A 17,048-nucleotide genomic window follows, 5' to 3' on the forward strand; every position below is an offset into this window, starting at 1 on the left:
TTCAATGCAGAAGCTCCTGAATCCTGTTTTCTGTGTAAGGAGATTTTCAAGGGAATGGTATCAGATGCTCAATTGCCATTGAGTGTCAAGAGGATTTAAAGGCTAAACAAAAGAATTAATGCAATCTGAAGGCCGAACTTCATCAGCAATCATTAAGATTTAGGCTTCTTACAGCATCCAGGCGCAGGCAGTCTCATGTGTTTAAGTTCATTTTGCTAGTAGGGCAACTCAGCCATGCATTAAGGTACACAGGATTCCTCAGGTCTGCAGGACTTTGGAAAATCCAAGTGTTTTAACTCCTTATGCCTTTGGAAATCTCTTCTTTCATCTCAAGGTGTAGCTTTAGGTATCCAGTACCAAAAGCCTTGGTGCCCAAAGCATCTTTTTGTTGTTCCTCCTTCAGAAAGCAAGCTTTTGTTTTGCTGCGCTGAGCCCAGCAGCGACAGCAATTACAATTAGTAACAATGGTCTCCAATATCTCTCAGTCTTTTTCACCATGACAGAGATTTTAATACATTGTCTGAAACGTTTGCTTTGAGACAGAAGTGCGGATGTCAAGTTTCACCCTGGAGGAAATTCCTATTTTCAACTTGAAGATATAGATTTTAACAGAAACGCTGACAGCCTTCTAAGGATGCTGCTCCCACAAGAGCCAGGGGATAACACACGATGCTCTGGATCTTTGGTGACATTAATCTTCCCAAGAGAAGAAAGAGATTTGATAATCTAGCTGCACCAGTCGTGAGTTGTTGGTCTCTTGTGTCTTGAAGATGAGTGTCAAGAATACCTAAGGCAGCCCGTATTGTTTAGATGTCCCCACTTGATTATTTAAACATATTTGTGTCTGCTTCTGGACTGCTTTGCATTGAGTGTGAAAAAGACACTGATATATACAGAACACTGAAATGAAAAGGTGATTGTTTGTGTGGTCACTGCAAAGGCTGCCTTTATCTTATGTGTCTTTTCTGGCTTTAACTGTGATATCTTGTTAAAGGCCACGTTGTTTTATTTTCATGTGTGAAATAATTACTTGTTCTTTTCTTGATCCCACTCAAGAATTTGAGGTTTTTGTTTGCGAGTTTGCTTCTGTTTGATATTAATCCTGGCTCTCATAAACGTGTTCTGCATTTCCAAGTGCTTTCATACAGCAAAGCATCTGACTCCCTTTAGCATAAAGGTCCAGCTTTTTGGTTTTTGTTTCGTTTTGAAATTGAAGTTTAGAGGAAAAAGCTGTGTTGTATGTGACGGTGTGCTCGTGTTAAAATGAAGCTCAAATGTGACTAGAGCCAATTTGTTTGCTGAACTAGGTTCCATCAATGCTAAAATGGGGAAGAATTGCAGAGAGTTCCTCACCAGAAATGGCTCCTGGGACAGTTTTAGGCTTTAGGCTTCCATGAGCATCACCGCGGTTCTTTCCATCAGACTTAAATTCACTTTAAAAATCCATTACAGGCCCTATTATCAAGGGCACTATTAAACCCCTGCAGCATCTATCTCTGCGGTGTATACGTTAAGTGGATGATCTGTTTCCAGAGTAAAAGGTAGTATGACACCATATATCTCAAAGCTGCAGATAACTGTGCCAGCAGTTAAATACCTGCCTTGATTTGCACAGATGTCAAGCACGTGTTGTCTCCTTCACTGCCAGATGCTGTCAGGTGTCCAGGTAAACTTGGCATGTGTATGAAGCAAAATGGAAGCGAGTTGTGTTCTCCCATGAACTTTATGGAGTTGGTATTCGCTGCCAGCAGAATTCATTTTCTCGCTGGCACAAGGTGTGATGGGATTTGTGCCTCAGAGTTCTCTGGTTGTTAGTGGCTGTTTTACACACATATACTGCCATACTGTCTGCTGGGGATGGGGGCAGGTGGGGATCAGAGCATCTCCTTTAGTGCCCCAGGGTTTGTCATGTATTTGCCCCACAGCTGGAAACATCTGGCCTGTAAAACAAGTGCCTGGTGGGAGGAGAGCCCATAGATAATGTGTGGCCAGCTTGTATAGCCACCAGCAGTCTCTGCATGCATTTAATATGCAGCACAATTCGCTGTGGCTGGGCTTTTTGCTCTTTGCAAGGTACGAAATACATTTGTGCTGCCTCAGTGGGAAGGAAAATCTGTTGCTTCGAGGACGTGGGTTGCTGCAGCACATGGGAGTACCGTGCCCAGCCACAAGACGGAATGGAAGCGAGTTAAGAGCTCCCGAGATGACAGATTTGCTGATGTACAGCAGCTTGGGAATGCGCAGCTCGTGCTGTGAATGAGGCCGGGCTGTGCAACAGGTTGCGATGTGCTTCAGCAGCCTGATGAGGCGATGACATGGGAGATAGCTTGGGATAGAGTAATGCTGCTTGGATCCGCTCCAGCAAACATGCCTCTGCGCTCCTGTAGTGCTTTTTCTTTAATCTCTGCACATTCTTCTCCTTTCTTATCTTAATCACTTCTTGCTGCCTTCGAAAGGCAGTGCTCAGATATTATTGGTATTTTACTTAGTGTTTGTGCTAGTGCTGCACCAGCTACATCTCTTGTCTGGTGTGTTTATTTTCGAGGGGTGCACAGATGTACTGAGATACCAGAAAAAGAATATATATATTTTTTCCAATGAAAAATAAAAAATCACCCTATGAAAGTGCTGATTTTCATTGGGATTCCATTAAAATGGCATTGAGCTGTACGTATTCTAAAGCAAAGCCTGTTCTCCCTTTGCTGTTACGTATGTCATGTTTATATTTGCATTTTAAGATCTGGAATGTTCGTTTTTCAAGTAACAAAATGGAGAGGTCTGCAACTAGGTTCCATCAATGCTAAAATGGGGAGGAATTGCAGAGAGTTTGGGCAGCATGTGCTGGATGTTTGCTTGGGAAGCTCCAGCCGCCCCCCAGGCTTCCAGTACAAGCTCCGTGTGTTTGCATGCTCCTGATTTAACCATCCCTGTATTTATTAGGAATATCTGACATGCAGAAATCAGATCTGCATCATAGGTGCCTCTGCTGTGGGTACAGGGGGGTTCCTGCTCCACCTTTAGCTTGAGTGGTTGGGGATTAAGACCAAGCACAGCCCACTGGTGCTGAGCTCTTGCAGCTGTACCAACCTTGAGGACAGTAATAGAGGCAAAGGAGTAGGAGAGGAGAGGGCTGCCTGTGGGCCTGCACAGCCCCATGGAGGGGTGATTAGGCTGTCTTCCTCCACAGGCAGCTGCAGACAGCCCTAATGTGTTAGATAACATTGCGGTTCAGTAGCCGCATGCTAATACAAACTCATCTGTCTTCATTTACCATCCTGCTGCTGTTCTTTCCATTCCTTCTTTCCTTCTCTTAGCGCTCAGGTTGGCTGACGTGCTGATAGTTTATCAGCTCGGTAGGGCTAAGCCTTGGTGTTGCTGGGCTGGGAGATGACGATGGGGTGCTGCAGGGATGCCCGCAGTGCTGGAGCCGGCAGCATCTGTGTGCAGCTGGTTGAATTACTGAGAGATTCTCAATCCATGCTCCTGATCCTTAGTTAAGCTGAAGAGCTCGGGGCTCTTCCAAGAAGCTGCATTCAGGTAGCAGATTTTCTACCTAAACCTGCCTGCGTTGTCACAAGGGTTATTTTCCCATTCTTTGCCCATAGAATGCTGCAGCTGCTTTGCTGTTGCTTCAGGGTGGCTTTATGAAGCAGATTGCTTGGAAGTCTGACGTGTTAGGAGTGGGGTAAATGGAGCTGCATGGAGCTCTCGGTGGAAGTTTGGGCCATGAGGTTTTTTAGTAGCTGGTACCAGCTGGTTTATTTTAATGTAATAATGAATCATGTGAATGGGAACATGGCCTGTTCCCTGAGAGTAGGATCAAACTTGAGGGGAAGAATGGAATTGAGGTATTTGTTGGCCAGAAATGGGCACTACCTGAAAACTTTCATCAGAGACTCAGAATGTGGTCTGTTGCCAATTGGGTGAAATGGGGCTTAGTGCCTTATTGCTGGGGCTGCTGTGTTATGGGGTGGGACCTGGTGTGTGTGTAATGATTTGCAGCTGTTTGTTATCATTTTCATTAGACTAATGCATAGGTGACACTAATGAAAGTTTCCTGCTAGTAATTGATGGGCCACTTGCCTTTCTTTCCCACCATACCTCATATTGCCCAGCACAAGTCAGCAGAAGGCATTTTCTCCCTTTCTCAGCCCTTGAGAGGGGATGTTCCTTTTATAAAGCACAGGCCAGGGTTGTGAAGAAAGCCAACGGAGCAGCAGCCAGCTTTGGCTGGGGATGTGAGCTTCGGCACTGCAGGAGATCAAGGCAGATTTGGGAAAATCCTGCTTAATCCCTGAAATCTGAGATAGTCCAATCTCATGCAGTTCCCCTTCGGAAGCAGAGCACAGAGCCCTCAGACCAGGTCCTCATCCCCGCTGAGACACAGACTGAGTGATAAATTTGTACTGATTAACATCTTCTTCCCTGAGTCCTGCAGTCAGCCGGAATATATTGTGTTTATGGCTGTTGTCATTGGTTATTTGTACCTGGGTAGTGTTTAGGAAACTCAGTCATATATCAAGATCCCATTGAGTCAGGCTCGGTACAAATAAACAATAAAATGACTCACGGTACTTCACAGACCTTACAGTTAATGACTTAACTAATTACTCTAATTAATCTGTGCAAAAATTAGAGAATTTGCCCTCAGACCTTTCGATAAATTAGTAAACATACGTTGTCCTTTCTTCTGTCATGTGTTCTCTCATCCATAGGTTATAAAGAAGCACAAAACCAGCCATGCCAGGAATGAGAGTAGCACAGAATTCCCATTGAGCCCTTATTTACTTCCATATTGGAAGTATGATAAATTATTTGGACTAAAGGACACGATACTGTCCTTCTTAATTTATCCTCTCAGCAATCTGACCTTTTAAAAAGATATATGTATATATATTTTTAGCTAGGTCTTTCCTATAAGCTCGTAGTGAGCCTTTCTTTCCAGCCTTATAACTACTCAGTTTGGAGCTTGGTCATGGTACAGTAGGAAGGAAAGGAATGACTGGCAGATCTCCTGCCTGGGGATCCAGGACTGTGGCTTGAAACCACTTGACCACAGAGCCAGAAAGAAGTTCATGGGCTCAGAATCATTATGGCAGTACAGGGTGGTTAAAGCAGAAGCAGAGGTGTGAAAATCTGCCGTGATGGAGAACTTGATGTAGGAAACACAGCACTGTTGCTCAGAATAACTCACTCCTCTTCATTCCACTTTCAGAATATTTATTATACCCAATTTAAGCCCAGAGGATGAGTTGGGAGAGCATCTTTCTGCTCCTTGCTTCCTGCTCAGCATTTCTTCGCTCTCTTTGAATTGTAGATCCAAGTTGCTCTCGAGTGTTGTCAGAAGGTGACATTTCCTTAATAAGGAAGCATGAAGAAATGAATGTAATGCTGTTGTTTTATTTTTCTCTTGACCTGCATCTGGAGCAGGAGCTGTTTTACTCATTAATAAATAATATCCCCAAGGAGAATTTGATCTCTGCAAACTCAGGATGTGTGGGAGGCTTTGTCATGGCAATGAGGGAGAAAAGAGTCATGGATCTTTGAAGGTATCTTTGGGAAAGAGCGGGGGAGGAGAATTGATGCCCACCAGCCCTTGTGTGTGTTGGTGGAGCGGGGCCTGTCCTGCTGGAGAGGTGTGATGCTGTTGTGGGTCCTCAGCTCTTTGTTCAGCCCAGAGCCCTCGCTGAGGTCTGCTGTTCACTCTCTGCAGCAAGCATGGGATTTGTAGACCTTAAGGCTGTTGTAAAGTGATACCTCCCATTCCTGAGAAGGAACAGCATCTTTTTCATGGCACCTTCTCCATGGCACCCCCTGTTCTTACTGAGCTGTGAAGGGATGGAGCTCTGGGTTTGGTACCTCAGTATCTACTGCAGCAGCAGGGTTTTCTTCTGGGAATCTGAATTCCCAGTAAACTTGACCTGGCAGGGCAAGGAGCTGATAAATGAGGTTGCTGACCCTTGGTATTGTACAAGAAACCTTTTATTCCCCTGAAGTCTTTTAATCTGCTTAAGGTGAGTAGGGCAGGCTTCACGAGGCTGGTATTAATTGCATTTCCCCCTAGATAGGAGGAAGAACAAGAGCAAGGTATAACCCACTGTTTAAACAGTTGCAATGTACTTCCCAAACCGCTCAGGATGATGAGTTGGAGTATTAATTAATATCTTGTTTTTCTCCTTGCATGTCTAGAAAAATCAATGGTGAGAACAAGGCTCTTCCTTCACCACTAGCAGAACAGAGACAGAATAGAGCGATTCCAGTTTTCAGTCTGAGGTTGTACTTGTGTTCACTGTGCTAATACACACGTTACATTAAACACCTCGGGCCCATTAACAGTGGTATTTTGGAGAATGCAGATGTGTACAAGTACAGGGGCATCGCAGTGGAGATTATGGCTCTCTGATGACCAAATTAATGTCTTCATTTCTGTCCTTAGATGTTGAGAGTCATAGTGTGTCACCCCTATGACCCATTTGCAAAGCACAAGCAGATGGGAAGAAGTGTGAAGAGCAGAAACACTCTCTGGGGTGTCCTGTGAGCTTGAGAGCACGGAATGCACACCAGTAAAGCAACAATAAATTGTTGCAGCTGCTGAGTGAGAACTGAGTCTGAGCACAACCAGAGCAAGTATTATAAAAGAAATTAAGTGCACAAAGCAAAACCCTGTAAAATAGACTTTCTTGACCTTAAAAAGTAGCAAGTTTACAGCTCAGCAAAAGGCAGTTGGTTGGAAGAAGTGTATACAAACTTGGTGAAGGTGCTTGTATTAATCCCGAGCATAACATTACATGTTGGATTTAAGAAGTTGGTGTTTATTTTGGGAAAGCCCACTGTGTGCAGTATCTAATGTAATAACCTCGCTCCTTACTGCCTTAGTGAACAGGTTTAGGGGTAGCTACCTGTGCTGCTGTGGTGTATTGTGATGGCTTCTGCCAACTTAAACTAACAGTGTGAAGATCGCTTTGGAGTGTTCTGAACACTCGATGGAAATTCATTGCTGTGTGTTGGTGGGGAAGTGGTTGTGCCTGCATCCCGCTAAGATTGAGTGGCTGAGAGCAGGCCTTAGGCAGGGCTTAATAAAGTGAGCTCTCAGGAGCTCTCAGACACCTTGAACATGGATGCAGTGTGCCTGGAGTCAGCTGTCTCTCTAAATGATCTCAATGATGTTTTTGACCCCGATTTTCCTTTTGCTTAAACCTTTTGATCTACTGCTACTACTTGGTGGGCGTTTTGTGGGTTGTTGCTTTTTTTTTTGCCTCTCTTCAAGTAAAAGCATCTATTACCAGAATGCAGCAGTCCCGTGTGTTAGTCAGAGATATAAATCTGTATTCGTGTCCTAATGTGCAAGTGAGATTGCTACAACACATTCTTTTCTGTGCCTCTCTGCAAACGCACTTCATCCATCCCCATCCGCAGATCGGCGTCTGTTATCTGGAGCTGCAAGTCAGATGCTGGTGCTACATATGTCACTTCTCTACGTGGCAACCGCTTCAAATACATCAGTACCTCGCCTGCAAAATGTGCATCCTTTCCTACAGCTAATAATATCTCTGGGCTTTCAGGGAGCGTGTATCTGTGTCTAAGCTCTTCTACTAGTCCCAGGGTTTTGGAGTTAACTGTATCAGTCCTTTGAACCGAACGGCCTCAGCTGGTTGAAGGATTCCTGTTATTTTGTGCCTGAGGTGAATCGTGATCAAGGAATTCATTTCCAGGCACAACTTTGTAGTGCAATGGCCGAAATAGGGCAAGGAGAGCTTTGAAATTCTCCTGAGGACCATATTCTGTCTGCAACAGGTGCCAGTGTTCCCTCTGGCTCCGAAGGTAATTGCTCTGTTTCCATTTCCATATAGATAAGAAAACTTCAATTACCCATGTTTGTATGTATATACATACAAACGCTTGTCAATGTATATTGATATTAAACACCTCAAACCAGTCTCTAAACTCTTTGCAGTTTGAGAGCGCGCTCTTCTCCCATCATTTTCATAGAGCACAAAGTGGGAAGGAACCTTGGAAGTTGCTCTGCTGCTCCCTGCACGAGCTCGGCTGTGCTTACATCCTTCTGGATACAGATGTTGATCTAACCTCTTAACTGCATTTAATTAGGAGCTGTGCCCATCCTGGGCAGCCTGTTTTGGTGCTTGACTAGCTGAGCTGCCGGAAAACTTGTGATTCTCACACCCATTTATCACAGTGACTTCAATGTCTTTTGTGGGAGCTGAAGGATATTTGGGGAAAGGAATAAGTGCAAAGGGAGGTTGATGGAGGCAGTTATGTTTTGTACTACCTGGACAGCTTCCATTGCCCTTGTATTGCAGAGGTCTGTATGCTAAGCAGATGTGACCTGCAGTCAGAGGAAGGGGCATTATTTAATGTGATAAACAAATCTGAGCAAAGGCTGGGTAAAAATAGTGGAAAAACTGCTGCAGGGAGGAAAGAGAAAATGTGTTTGTAGGTCTCCGGGCTCCACCAAAGCTGCAAAGGAAAATTGGTGCCTGTTAGTTTGCCAATTACCCTTATCTTTAATGAGCCTTCCTTTTAATAGTCTGTATTTGCAGCGTTCAGCAAGACAGCACTCAAAACTACAGCAGTTTTCCATCATTTCCAGCATCAACTCCAACATTCATGCTCTAGTATCTGCTCTAGTTTCTCATATGATGCCCCTAAAAGGCTATATCCATTGCATCATTTCTTTCCATCTTGGCTGGGAGGTCAGAGGGAAGCAGTATCAGCAGTGTAACATATAGCACATATCAGCCCATTTTCTGTGTTGTTCTCATCCTGAGATGGGAATTTCTCTTTAGCCCACAGACCCCTGGCAGGAATGAGGCTGCTCCATGCAGCTCAGCTGGGATGAGCATTGCTCTTCAGACATGTCCTTTGATTTTCTCTTTATGCATCCTTTATCTTCAGTTTGAGGGCTGACCCTTGTGCTTATCACTCCTTGAGAAGGGGGGGCTTTGTTATTGTGTGGTTATGGACACATACCTTTAAGCCCAGACTGTGTGCTCTGTAACTCACCTCTTAGGATGCCATAAACAAATGCTGAAGGATAAAACTTGAAGTTCTAGCCCGTTATTTGCCATTTCAGAAATCTTTCTTATGTTATTTCCTCTTGTTCTTCCTCTTCTCCACCTCCAGTTTTCAGGCTCAGGGCCTGTTTGTCAGTTCCAGCTGCCCTTCTCTATTCCCCAGCCTTATCAAGGGATGTTCCCTAGCTGTAAGTTTATATGGGGAGGGTTGACGTTTTCTTTCATCTAGGCTGACACGTAGCAAAATGCTTTTCCAACAGGCCTGCTGCCTGGGGAGCCTGTTTGCCTGGGCACTTTATAAATGAAGGCCATGTATCACACTGTATTGCATTTTACCAAAGGTTTTCTCTATCCGAGAAAGCTCCTGTCTCCCAATGAAATATACTGCCGGCTTAAAAAGGGAAGAATATATTTCCTGTAACTGTCTAGGAATGGTTTGGTTGTAGAGATGAACTTTTTATATTGTCTTGAAAGAAAAACAACTTTTTGTCAGTCCTCAGGGGATGCAGTGCGGCCGTTCCAGCAGGAGGGGCTCCAATATTAGCAGGCGTAAGTGCTGTCTTTCCTTCCTGCTGTTCCTGCAACATGAGAGCAATCGGCGCCTCTTGTTTCAAAGCTTGGATGTTTCAGGAGGCTTTGAGGAACAAACAGCTTTTCATTTCTAAGCTACTCGTTGGGTGAATGCGGCTTAAGGATGATTGAAGCTCTGAACTGTTCAGAGCTCTGATCTGTGCTGGGCATCTCAACTCTGTGTGGCCCATTTCCATCTCATGGACTTGCAAAATTCACTAGAGAGTCTCCCAAGGATCAGCCCTTTTGTGGGGGATTAGTGCTGTTTATCACTATGGATAGGCTGGAGCAGGCATCAGGAAAGATGCTTTGCCAGTAATTCGGCACTCCTGCTTTGGTGCCTGCCCAAAATGATTACAGATCAGGTTCTGAGTGTTCTTACTTCTTAGCCCAGTTCTTCGAGGAAATAAGCTGGTGTGGTTATTTGTTCTTCCTTATTCTTTGTCTCTCTGCGCTGTGGCCAATTTCAAGCAGCTTTGGCTGAGGGCTGGAGGTTCTGAGAGTGCAAAGATGCTGCAAACATATTGCTGCTGGCAGGCCACTGCATAAGGCTGTGCTGAAAACCAGCCATGGGCAGCTGTGTGCTGGGAGCAGCTGGCTACAGAGGTGATTTTGCCTCTCTGCTTCTGCACCACTGCAGGCACTTAATTGTGCAGTGCAGCATTTGAACGCAGTACTGGAGACTGCTGGTTCCTTGAGAACCAAATGGTGCTTCCATGCTGATTGTGATGAGCAAACAGAAAATAGAAGATGCACGTGCTGCCTGTAGGAAGCTGTGCTTTGTGGCTTCATGCTCCCAAGCAGGTGTCAGTGGGAAATCCCTGGGGCTGATGTCTGAAGTTTTGTCAGAGATGCTTAAGGCTTCCAGAATTGCTCTCCCAAGGCATCCTTTCATCCAGCTGGAAGCCAGCTCTGTTTGGACATGAGTTATCTTTCCTGTCATGCATGGGTTGAATGATGCTTGCACGTGCCACAAAGCAAAGTGATGCTCCAGCTGCACCGATGAACCCTTCTGGCAGCCTCACCTGGGAGCTGTGACTGTCCCTGTGGGTGATTTTGATATCATGGCACTGGAAGAGAAACTGACGATCTCAGCAGCAGTGCCCAGCCCAGTGTGTATGAATCAGTCTCCTTTGGTGATTCCTTTGGTTACATGACACAGATTTATTTGTGCTTTCCGAGACAGCAGCTCATCTGCAGGAAGGAACTTTGGGGAAGGTAATGAGTGAGTCCAGATGAATGGAAGCTGGTGTGTGTATGCGTCTAGTTGTCACAACCGCAGTCTTGGAAGAAGGCAATTAATGGCATTCTGAGCGTGTCAGTCAGAGCTGCTGAATGAAAAGTCACGTCCTGGCATTCCTCTGGTGCCTCTGCTGTCAGCACAGAGGCATCGTTTTGCCAGACCTGGAAGTCACCAGGGAGCTGCTGCCTTGTGATGGGACACAGATGGGTCTGGGATGGCTCTTCCTGCTTCTTGACTGTATTTAGGGAGAGGTGAAACATGCACCATCCTTTTTTTGTATCTTTCTTCTGGAGCAGAAGCAGAGATGAGCAAGTAAGGAGGTTATCATTGTGCTTTTCAGCACATCCAGGTATTTCAAACTGTGGTTTACATTCAGAGGTGATTTTCTCACCACCTCGCAATACTGTTTTTTAAGGAAAAAAGTGTTAAAATACGTATCTTGTACGTGGGGAGGCAAAGTGGTTTGTCTGGGCTGGGCTTGGATTATGGTACCCTGGGAATAACCTAAAGGTTGTTTGTCCTTTCATAGGTATCAATGGTGAAATCTGTTCTGCTCTCAGAACGGAGACTCTGCCATTAAAACAAAACCAAATGCGTTCTGGAATCTTAATTTGAAAAGGAAAAAAGAAGAAAAAAATAACAAAATCATCCATCAGATTTTCTGTTGTCTGACAGCGATGAGTGCAAGTCTCTGCTAATGAAAAATATTAAAATTCCAGGTGTCCTTTGTAATAAATAATAACATGAGTACAAACCTGGCTTCACAATCGCCACCAAATCATCAGTGTAGCTCTTTTTGTGCAGCACATTTTGAACTTTGCCCATTTCCTTCAGCTATGCAGATATAAATAAATAACTCAGCTTGATAAAGGTCTGGGTATGCTAAACCATAAAAGATAAGAAAGCTTTGAGGGGAAATTGTTTTTAAATCCATAACATTTGTATGCTGTTCACTGTTCATCCTGAGCGAAAACTCATTCAGCTGGCAGTTAACCAACCCAATTTTATTCTTATTCTGTGTTCCACCTATCCTTCTCCTGGGGACATCTAACCTTATATGTAATTACCTCTCTTAGAGGGGAAGGGGGTCTGAATAACCTTCCTAACAGCTAAATAAATGCAAGGATCCCTGGGACGGGTTATCGGTTGGATGCTGGTGGTAGAGCTGTCAGGAGCTGCATGCTGGAACCATGAAGAATATCAAAATTTGACTCATTTTCCTTCCTGTGTTGGGTTAAAGGACTGAAATTGGGAATGTTTTCAGAAAACTCAAAGAAAGTGCCCTGTCTTCTCTGATCGCTTTTGTTTCTGTTTTGACACAGAAGTAACAGTGGTGAATTTAGCAGCGACGGTGTCTCTCTTTCTTTCCAGGTCTGTCCAAGTCACTTGGTCTCATTGAAGGCTATGGTGGACGTGGCAAAGGGGGACTTCCAGCCACCCTGTCCCCCGAGGAGGAGGAGAAAGCAAAGGGACCCCATGAGAAATACGGCTACAACTCCTACCTCAGTGAGAAAATTTCACTGGACCGTTCCATACCAGATTATCGTCCAACCAAGTAAGTACTGCTGCCTTCGTATCACACAGAGAGCCAGGGCTGGTGGTTGCTTTCATGTTCTGTTGGGATCCTGTTTGCTCTTCCCTGCTTTTCGTTCTCAGGGCAATGCTCAGTGATGAGCAGCACATGCAGTTGGTGCAGCCTCCATGCCTCTGCCATCATAGTCGTCCTGGGACACTGCTGGGAATCTCCTCTTGAGCTTCAACTGTCCCTATAGGATTGTTGGGATGGAGAGAGCTGAAGCACTTGAACCCTTTTACATTGGCAGAAGGGCTTAAGATGGGGAGAAAGAGTAACAGATGTCTCCTGAGCAGGGACACCTCTGTGCAGACACAGCTGAAGAGGTCTTGGTGGATGCAGTGGCAATACCCGCCCTATATTATTTCACTAAAACGACCCTTTAAGGCGATGGTGATGATGAACGTTACCTACTAAGCACCATCCCACTTTAAATGAGACACCAGATCATTGTTAAAGAGTGTGAGAAAAGCTACGGTGAAAGTTATCTGTATGGAAGTTAATTTTAGATATGGCTGGCAGCGTGCTCCTCAAAATAGGAAAGTGACAATTTTTCCAGGCCTGGAGTGACAGCTCCGATTGAAAAAAGAATAAATAGCTAAGAGAGATTTAGATTCTGAAGGATACATGTCCAAATGCGTGTGTCATTAGGGTGGTGACAGAGCTATTGCTTGGCATCTGCAAGCCATTGAAAATCATGCAGCAAGGGGATGCAGCTACATGTCTCCAGCGTACTGGCAAATTGTTAACGATGTGAGAGCATGGAGAGCTTTTGTTCCTTCGCTTCTCTGCATGCTGCATGAATTTCAAGCAGCCACTCATAGTTTCCAAGGCTGTCAACCATTGACAACAGAAGTATTTGGATGAGTTTTCAAAGGCATGGAGTCCCAGCATCCATCCATTGCTGCTACGGTCTGTCTGGACAAAATAAATAGCAGGTAGAAATTGCACCTTTGGCAAATTGTACCATATGCAAATCTCACTACAATGGCAAATCCTTTAAGTGAGACCTTCCCTAGCAGTTACCTGAGCCTGGATTTCTTCTTTCATTTCTCATCCAGAGCTCTGACTTTTAGCAGAGCCAGCATTACTTTGTGAGAATTAATTTGAGAATTAATGTTGTTGGTTTTTTTCCTCAGATCTTTGAGGGAAGAAAAGGATTAATTCTGACATTTTGAGGTTCGCGTTGTATTTCCCTCAGTCCCGCTATCAGTGATTTCATGGGAGGACGGTGGAGAGGACAGAGCAGACACAGCAGTTTATGAACATAGGGATCATTTTGGAGCTGGGCTGATACTGTGGAGGAGAGAATGTGTGGGTTGCAGAGCTTAGTGAATTCTATCTGTGCACGAACTGCAGGCTGGTGGGGTTTTTTGGGTGTGTATTGATTTTTAGACCAGTTTTCTTGGTATCCTAAGGGAGCAGTTGATGTGGTTATGGAACAAGCGTGATTTTGCTGGAGGATTTGGAAAGTTTCAGCTTTTCCTGCTTCTCACTTCAAGATCTGTTCGCTATTTTGTGCATGCAGTTTTATGGCTGATTTTATGAAGGGTTTAATGCAAACCATTTAAGTCAAGTATCCTGGTCTCTGATTAAAATAGATTCGAGGCAAAGGAAATTAGCCTAAATGGTTTTGAAATTGCAGCATTGGTAGGAAAAAATGTTGAAAACACTCCAGCTGATAAGCATTACAAAGCATGTATTACTTTTAAATATAATAGTGAGGCCTGTTTGTTTCAGTTAAAGGCTGCTCGATGTCCAGAATGCTGATGGTCCTGAGCTGTTCTAGCATTGCCTGTCACATCCTTTCCTTTTTACTTTCTCCCTTTTAAAACCCGTCCTGCTCTTCACCACCTGAAGCCCAGTGCTGGGCTTTAGGCTGAATTGATTCCTGACAAGGCTCTGTGCATTCAGAGGGAATCTCTAAGTGTTCCACTTTGTCCAGGAAAGCTCTGAGGTCCATTCCCACCCAAGCCATCCTTGGACTCTCTGCTTGCCTATAAAGGGGGAGAGAGGACACATTAAGATGTCTCCTGTTTTCTTTATTGAAAGTGAAGCCTATTGACGTGGATCCTATGGGCTGCTGACATTCCCCACTTTAATACCAGGTTTTACACACCTCTATTTTAATTTGCTGATGTATGATTTAATGGGAGCCCCTCCTACATGTAATGAGAGAGTAACAATTGCTGCACTAAATCAACCTGGCCGTCCATCTTATCCAGTATCTAATCTCTGATAGTGGAATTACCAGATGCTTCAAGTTGAAGAAATCATATTAAGGAGAACCATGAAATAATCTGCCCATCTGCTACGTTGTCTTTTCTATTCTCTTTTCTATCCTATCTAATATAAACGTGGAGTTCTCATTATCTCTTTAAAAGTCTATGCCTTTCTGGAATCCTGCTAAGCTTTTATTCGGTGGTATTTTATGGCATTATGGGATTAAGGAGTAGATTTAAGAAAAATAATACCCGCAATTGTGAGGACTATTGAATCATTGGGTGAAGATGACATATTCCTGCTGCTGTAAATCTCCGAGCAGCTGTTCTCATGCAGACAAACTTCAATTCAGCATCCTATGTTGAAATGAGGAGGAAAAACTGTGAGCAAAAAGTCATTTCCACAAGCTCAGTTCTCTGAGGTTTTGAGGGATTTCTAACCAGGAAACCCCATCCCTTCCCAATGCCTGTATTTTAGTTCTCATACAGAGCTCATGGAAAGCACCTGCCTTTGGGTATTTCGTGATGAAGAGGAGGAGAGTCTGCCCTGTACTCCACACATCTGGCATCCACTGTGTCTTAGCATCTCATTTCCTCTCCAAACTCAAAGCCATACAAGCTCATTCAAGCTTTCCTTGAAACACTGTTTGTGTTTTTTGCCTTTTTTTTCCCCCCCAAGCGTATTTTTTCTCGTGGCTGAGATCTGCAAACATTATTGTAGCAAGTGAGAGCTCCTTATTGGTGGTTTCCTGGAGTATTTTAGTAGCTGGCAGTTGCACATTTGTGATATTATGCCAGTTCTTTAGTCATGTCCTGCCCCAGGGTGTTAAACCAGGCTCGATGAAATGAATCTGCGGAGAAGGACAGTGCTTAAAAGGCTAAAACAAACTGAATTACGTGGTGGTGTTTGCTGGGAAATAGACTCATGACGAACCACTGTGCTACTGAATACATACTGTATGGATCTATATTCTTAGAGCATCTCTGTACATATGTATGCAGAGATGATTATTGGACTTCCAATATCTCTTTTTGAAAGCTGGGCAAGTGAAGTCCCTACAGAGACACTTTCCTTCCTGTGTTTGCTGCCTGCTTGATGCAGTATCCTTTGCCTGACAGCTCCGTGGGCTCTGTATGAAGTCAGAAGTGACAAAAAGCTGCAGTGCTTACAAGTCCCAGCAGCTCCTTTTAACTCAGTAAAAAAGTGCTTCTGAGAGGGTAAGTCTGGAGATTGTTTAGTGGCTGCTGTGGGATTCTCTTGGTGGTGTTGCTCTGCCTTGGTGTGATCTTGAAATGCTGCAGCCGTGGATTTATGTACAAAATACCTTCATTTTTTCTCCTAATAGGTTGCACTGATTGTCAAATTTCCCTCCCTAACTACGGAATTGTTCCCTGTTCTTCTGAGTTTGGAACATGATGCTTCAGGGAAGACTTTTCTCTATGTAGTGCGCTGTAAAACACTTAGTAATGCAAACATAAGTGTTAAATGTGGGCTTTGGTGGAAGGCAGCTTTGGTGTAATTTAACTGCTAGCTTTGTGCTTTTCTGAACCCCTGCACTGAAAAATACCTGTGTTATAAATACCTCTGACTATGCTGTGCTTATGGAAGTACATGAACCAAGTGAAGCTTTGGGCATGTTGCTTCTAAAGTGCTTTCCAAAGGAAACAAAGCCTGTGTGTCCAGCATCCAAAGCATCACAGCAGAGCTGGCTGGGATAGGCAGAGGGACGTGGTGTGGGTGATCCATCCTACAGTCAGCAATGTGCCTTGAAGGACGGTCGACACAAAGCGTGAATCCATTGGAGTAATTCTAAAACTCATTACTTTTTCTTCCTTCCCACTGTCCCCAGCTTGGGGCCATTCAATAAATCCTAGTCTGAGGGTCTCCCAGTGGTTCTGTTCCTTCAGGGATGTGAAATAGCTTGTGTGCGTGGGGAGAGATGGGTAAGTGGATGTGACACTGCTAATGGCTCTGGCTTTTATGTCCCTTAGACCTGTCTGAACCTAATGACTTTATTACAAGAGCCTGTCACAAAAATAAATCCTGTTCTGCACATTCTGTTTTTATGGCTTAGGAGATCATTTCTTGTTACAACTTGCTGAGTAAGTGAAGTGCACTTAAAAATGCCTGAATGTACCCAAATTCTGACATCATGGTGTGTGTTTCTGGTTGCTTGAATTGTAAAATGTGAAGCACAACATTTCAGAGAAGTGGTTCCTGGAAATGAGGTGGGAGTCGGGAGAACAGAACAAAACAACGAGAGATTTCATGGGAGAAGCTTGATGAGTTTTAGAGGTTTAATGATCAGAAAGTCAATTTATGAGAATCTTATGTTCTGAATCTATCAACATAAAGCTTTATCAGACAGCATCAGACCTCGTAAGAGTCTCGGGTAATAGAAAATGGT

The 17,048-nt window shown here is 44.2% G+C and overlaps 1 protein-coding gene across 1 annotated transcript in view; it reads left to right on the forward strand.

Annotated features, from left to right (window-relative positions):
- GALNT17 (polypeptide N-acetylgalactosaminyltransferase 17) overlaps nucleotides 1-17,048 on the forward strand; it is a 127,952-nt gene that overhangs the window by 17,480 nt on the left and 93,424 nt on the right. The window contains exon 2 of the mRNA XM_015880996.3: nucleotides 12,217-12,400. Within this exon, the coding sequence (XP_015736482.2) occupies nucleotides 12,217-12,400 (184 nt within the window). The remainder of the gene's footprint in view (nucleotides 1-12,216; nucleotides 12,401-17,048) is intronic.

The sequence above is a fragment of the Coturnix japonica genome, chromosome 22 (assembly GCF_054131305.1).
Source record: "Coturnix japonica strain WE chromosome 22, WE-NBRP24, whole genome shotgun sequence".
Classification (NCBI taxonomy): Eukaryota; Metazoa; Chordata; class Aves; order Galliformes; family Phasianidae; genus Coturnix; species Coturnix japonica.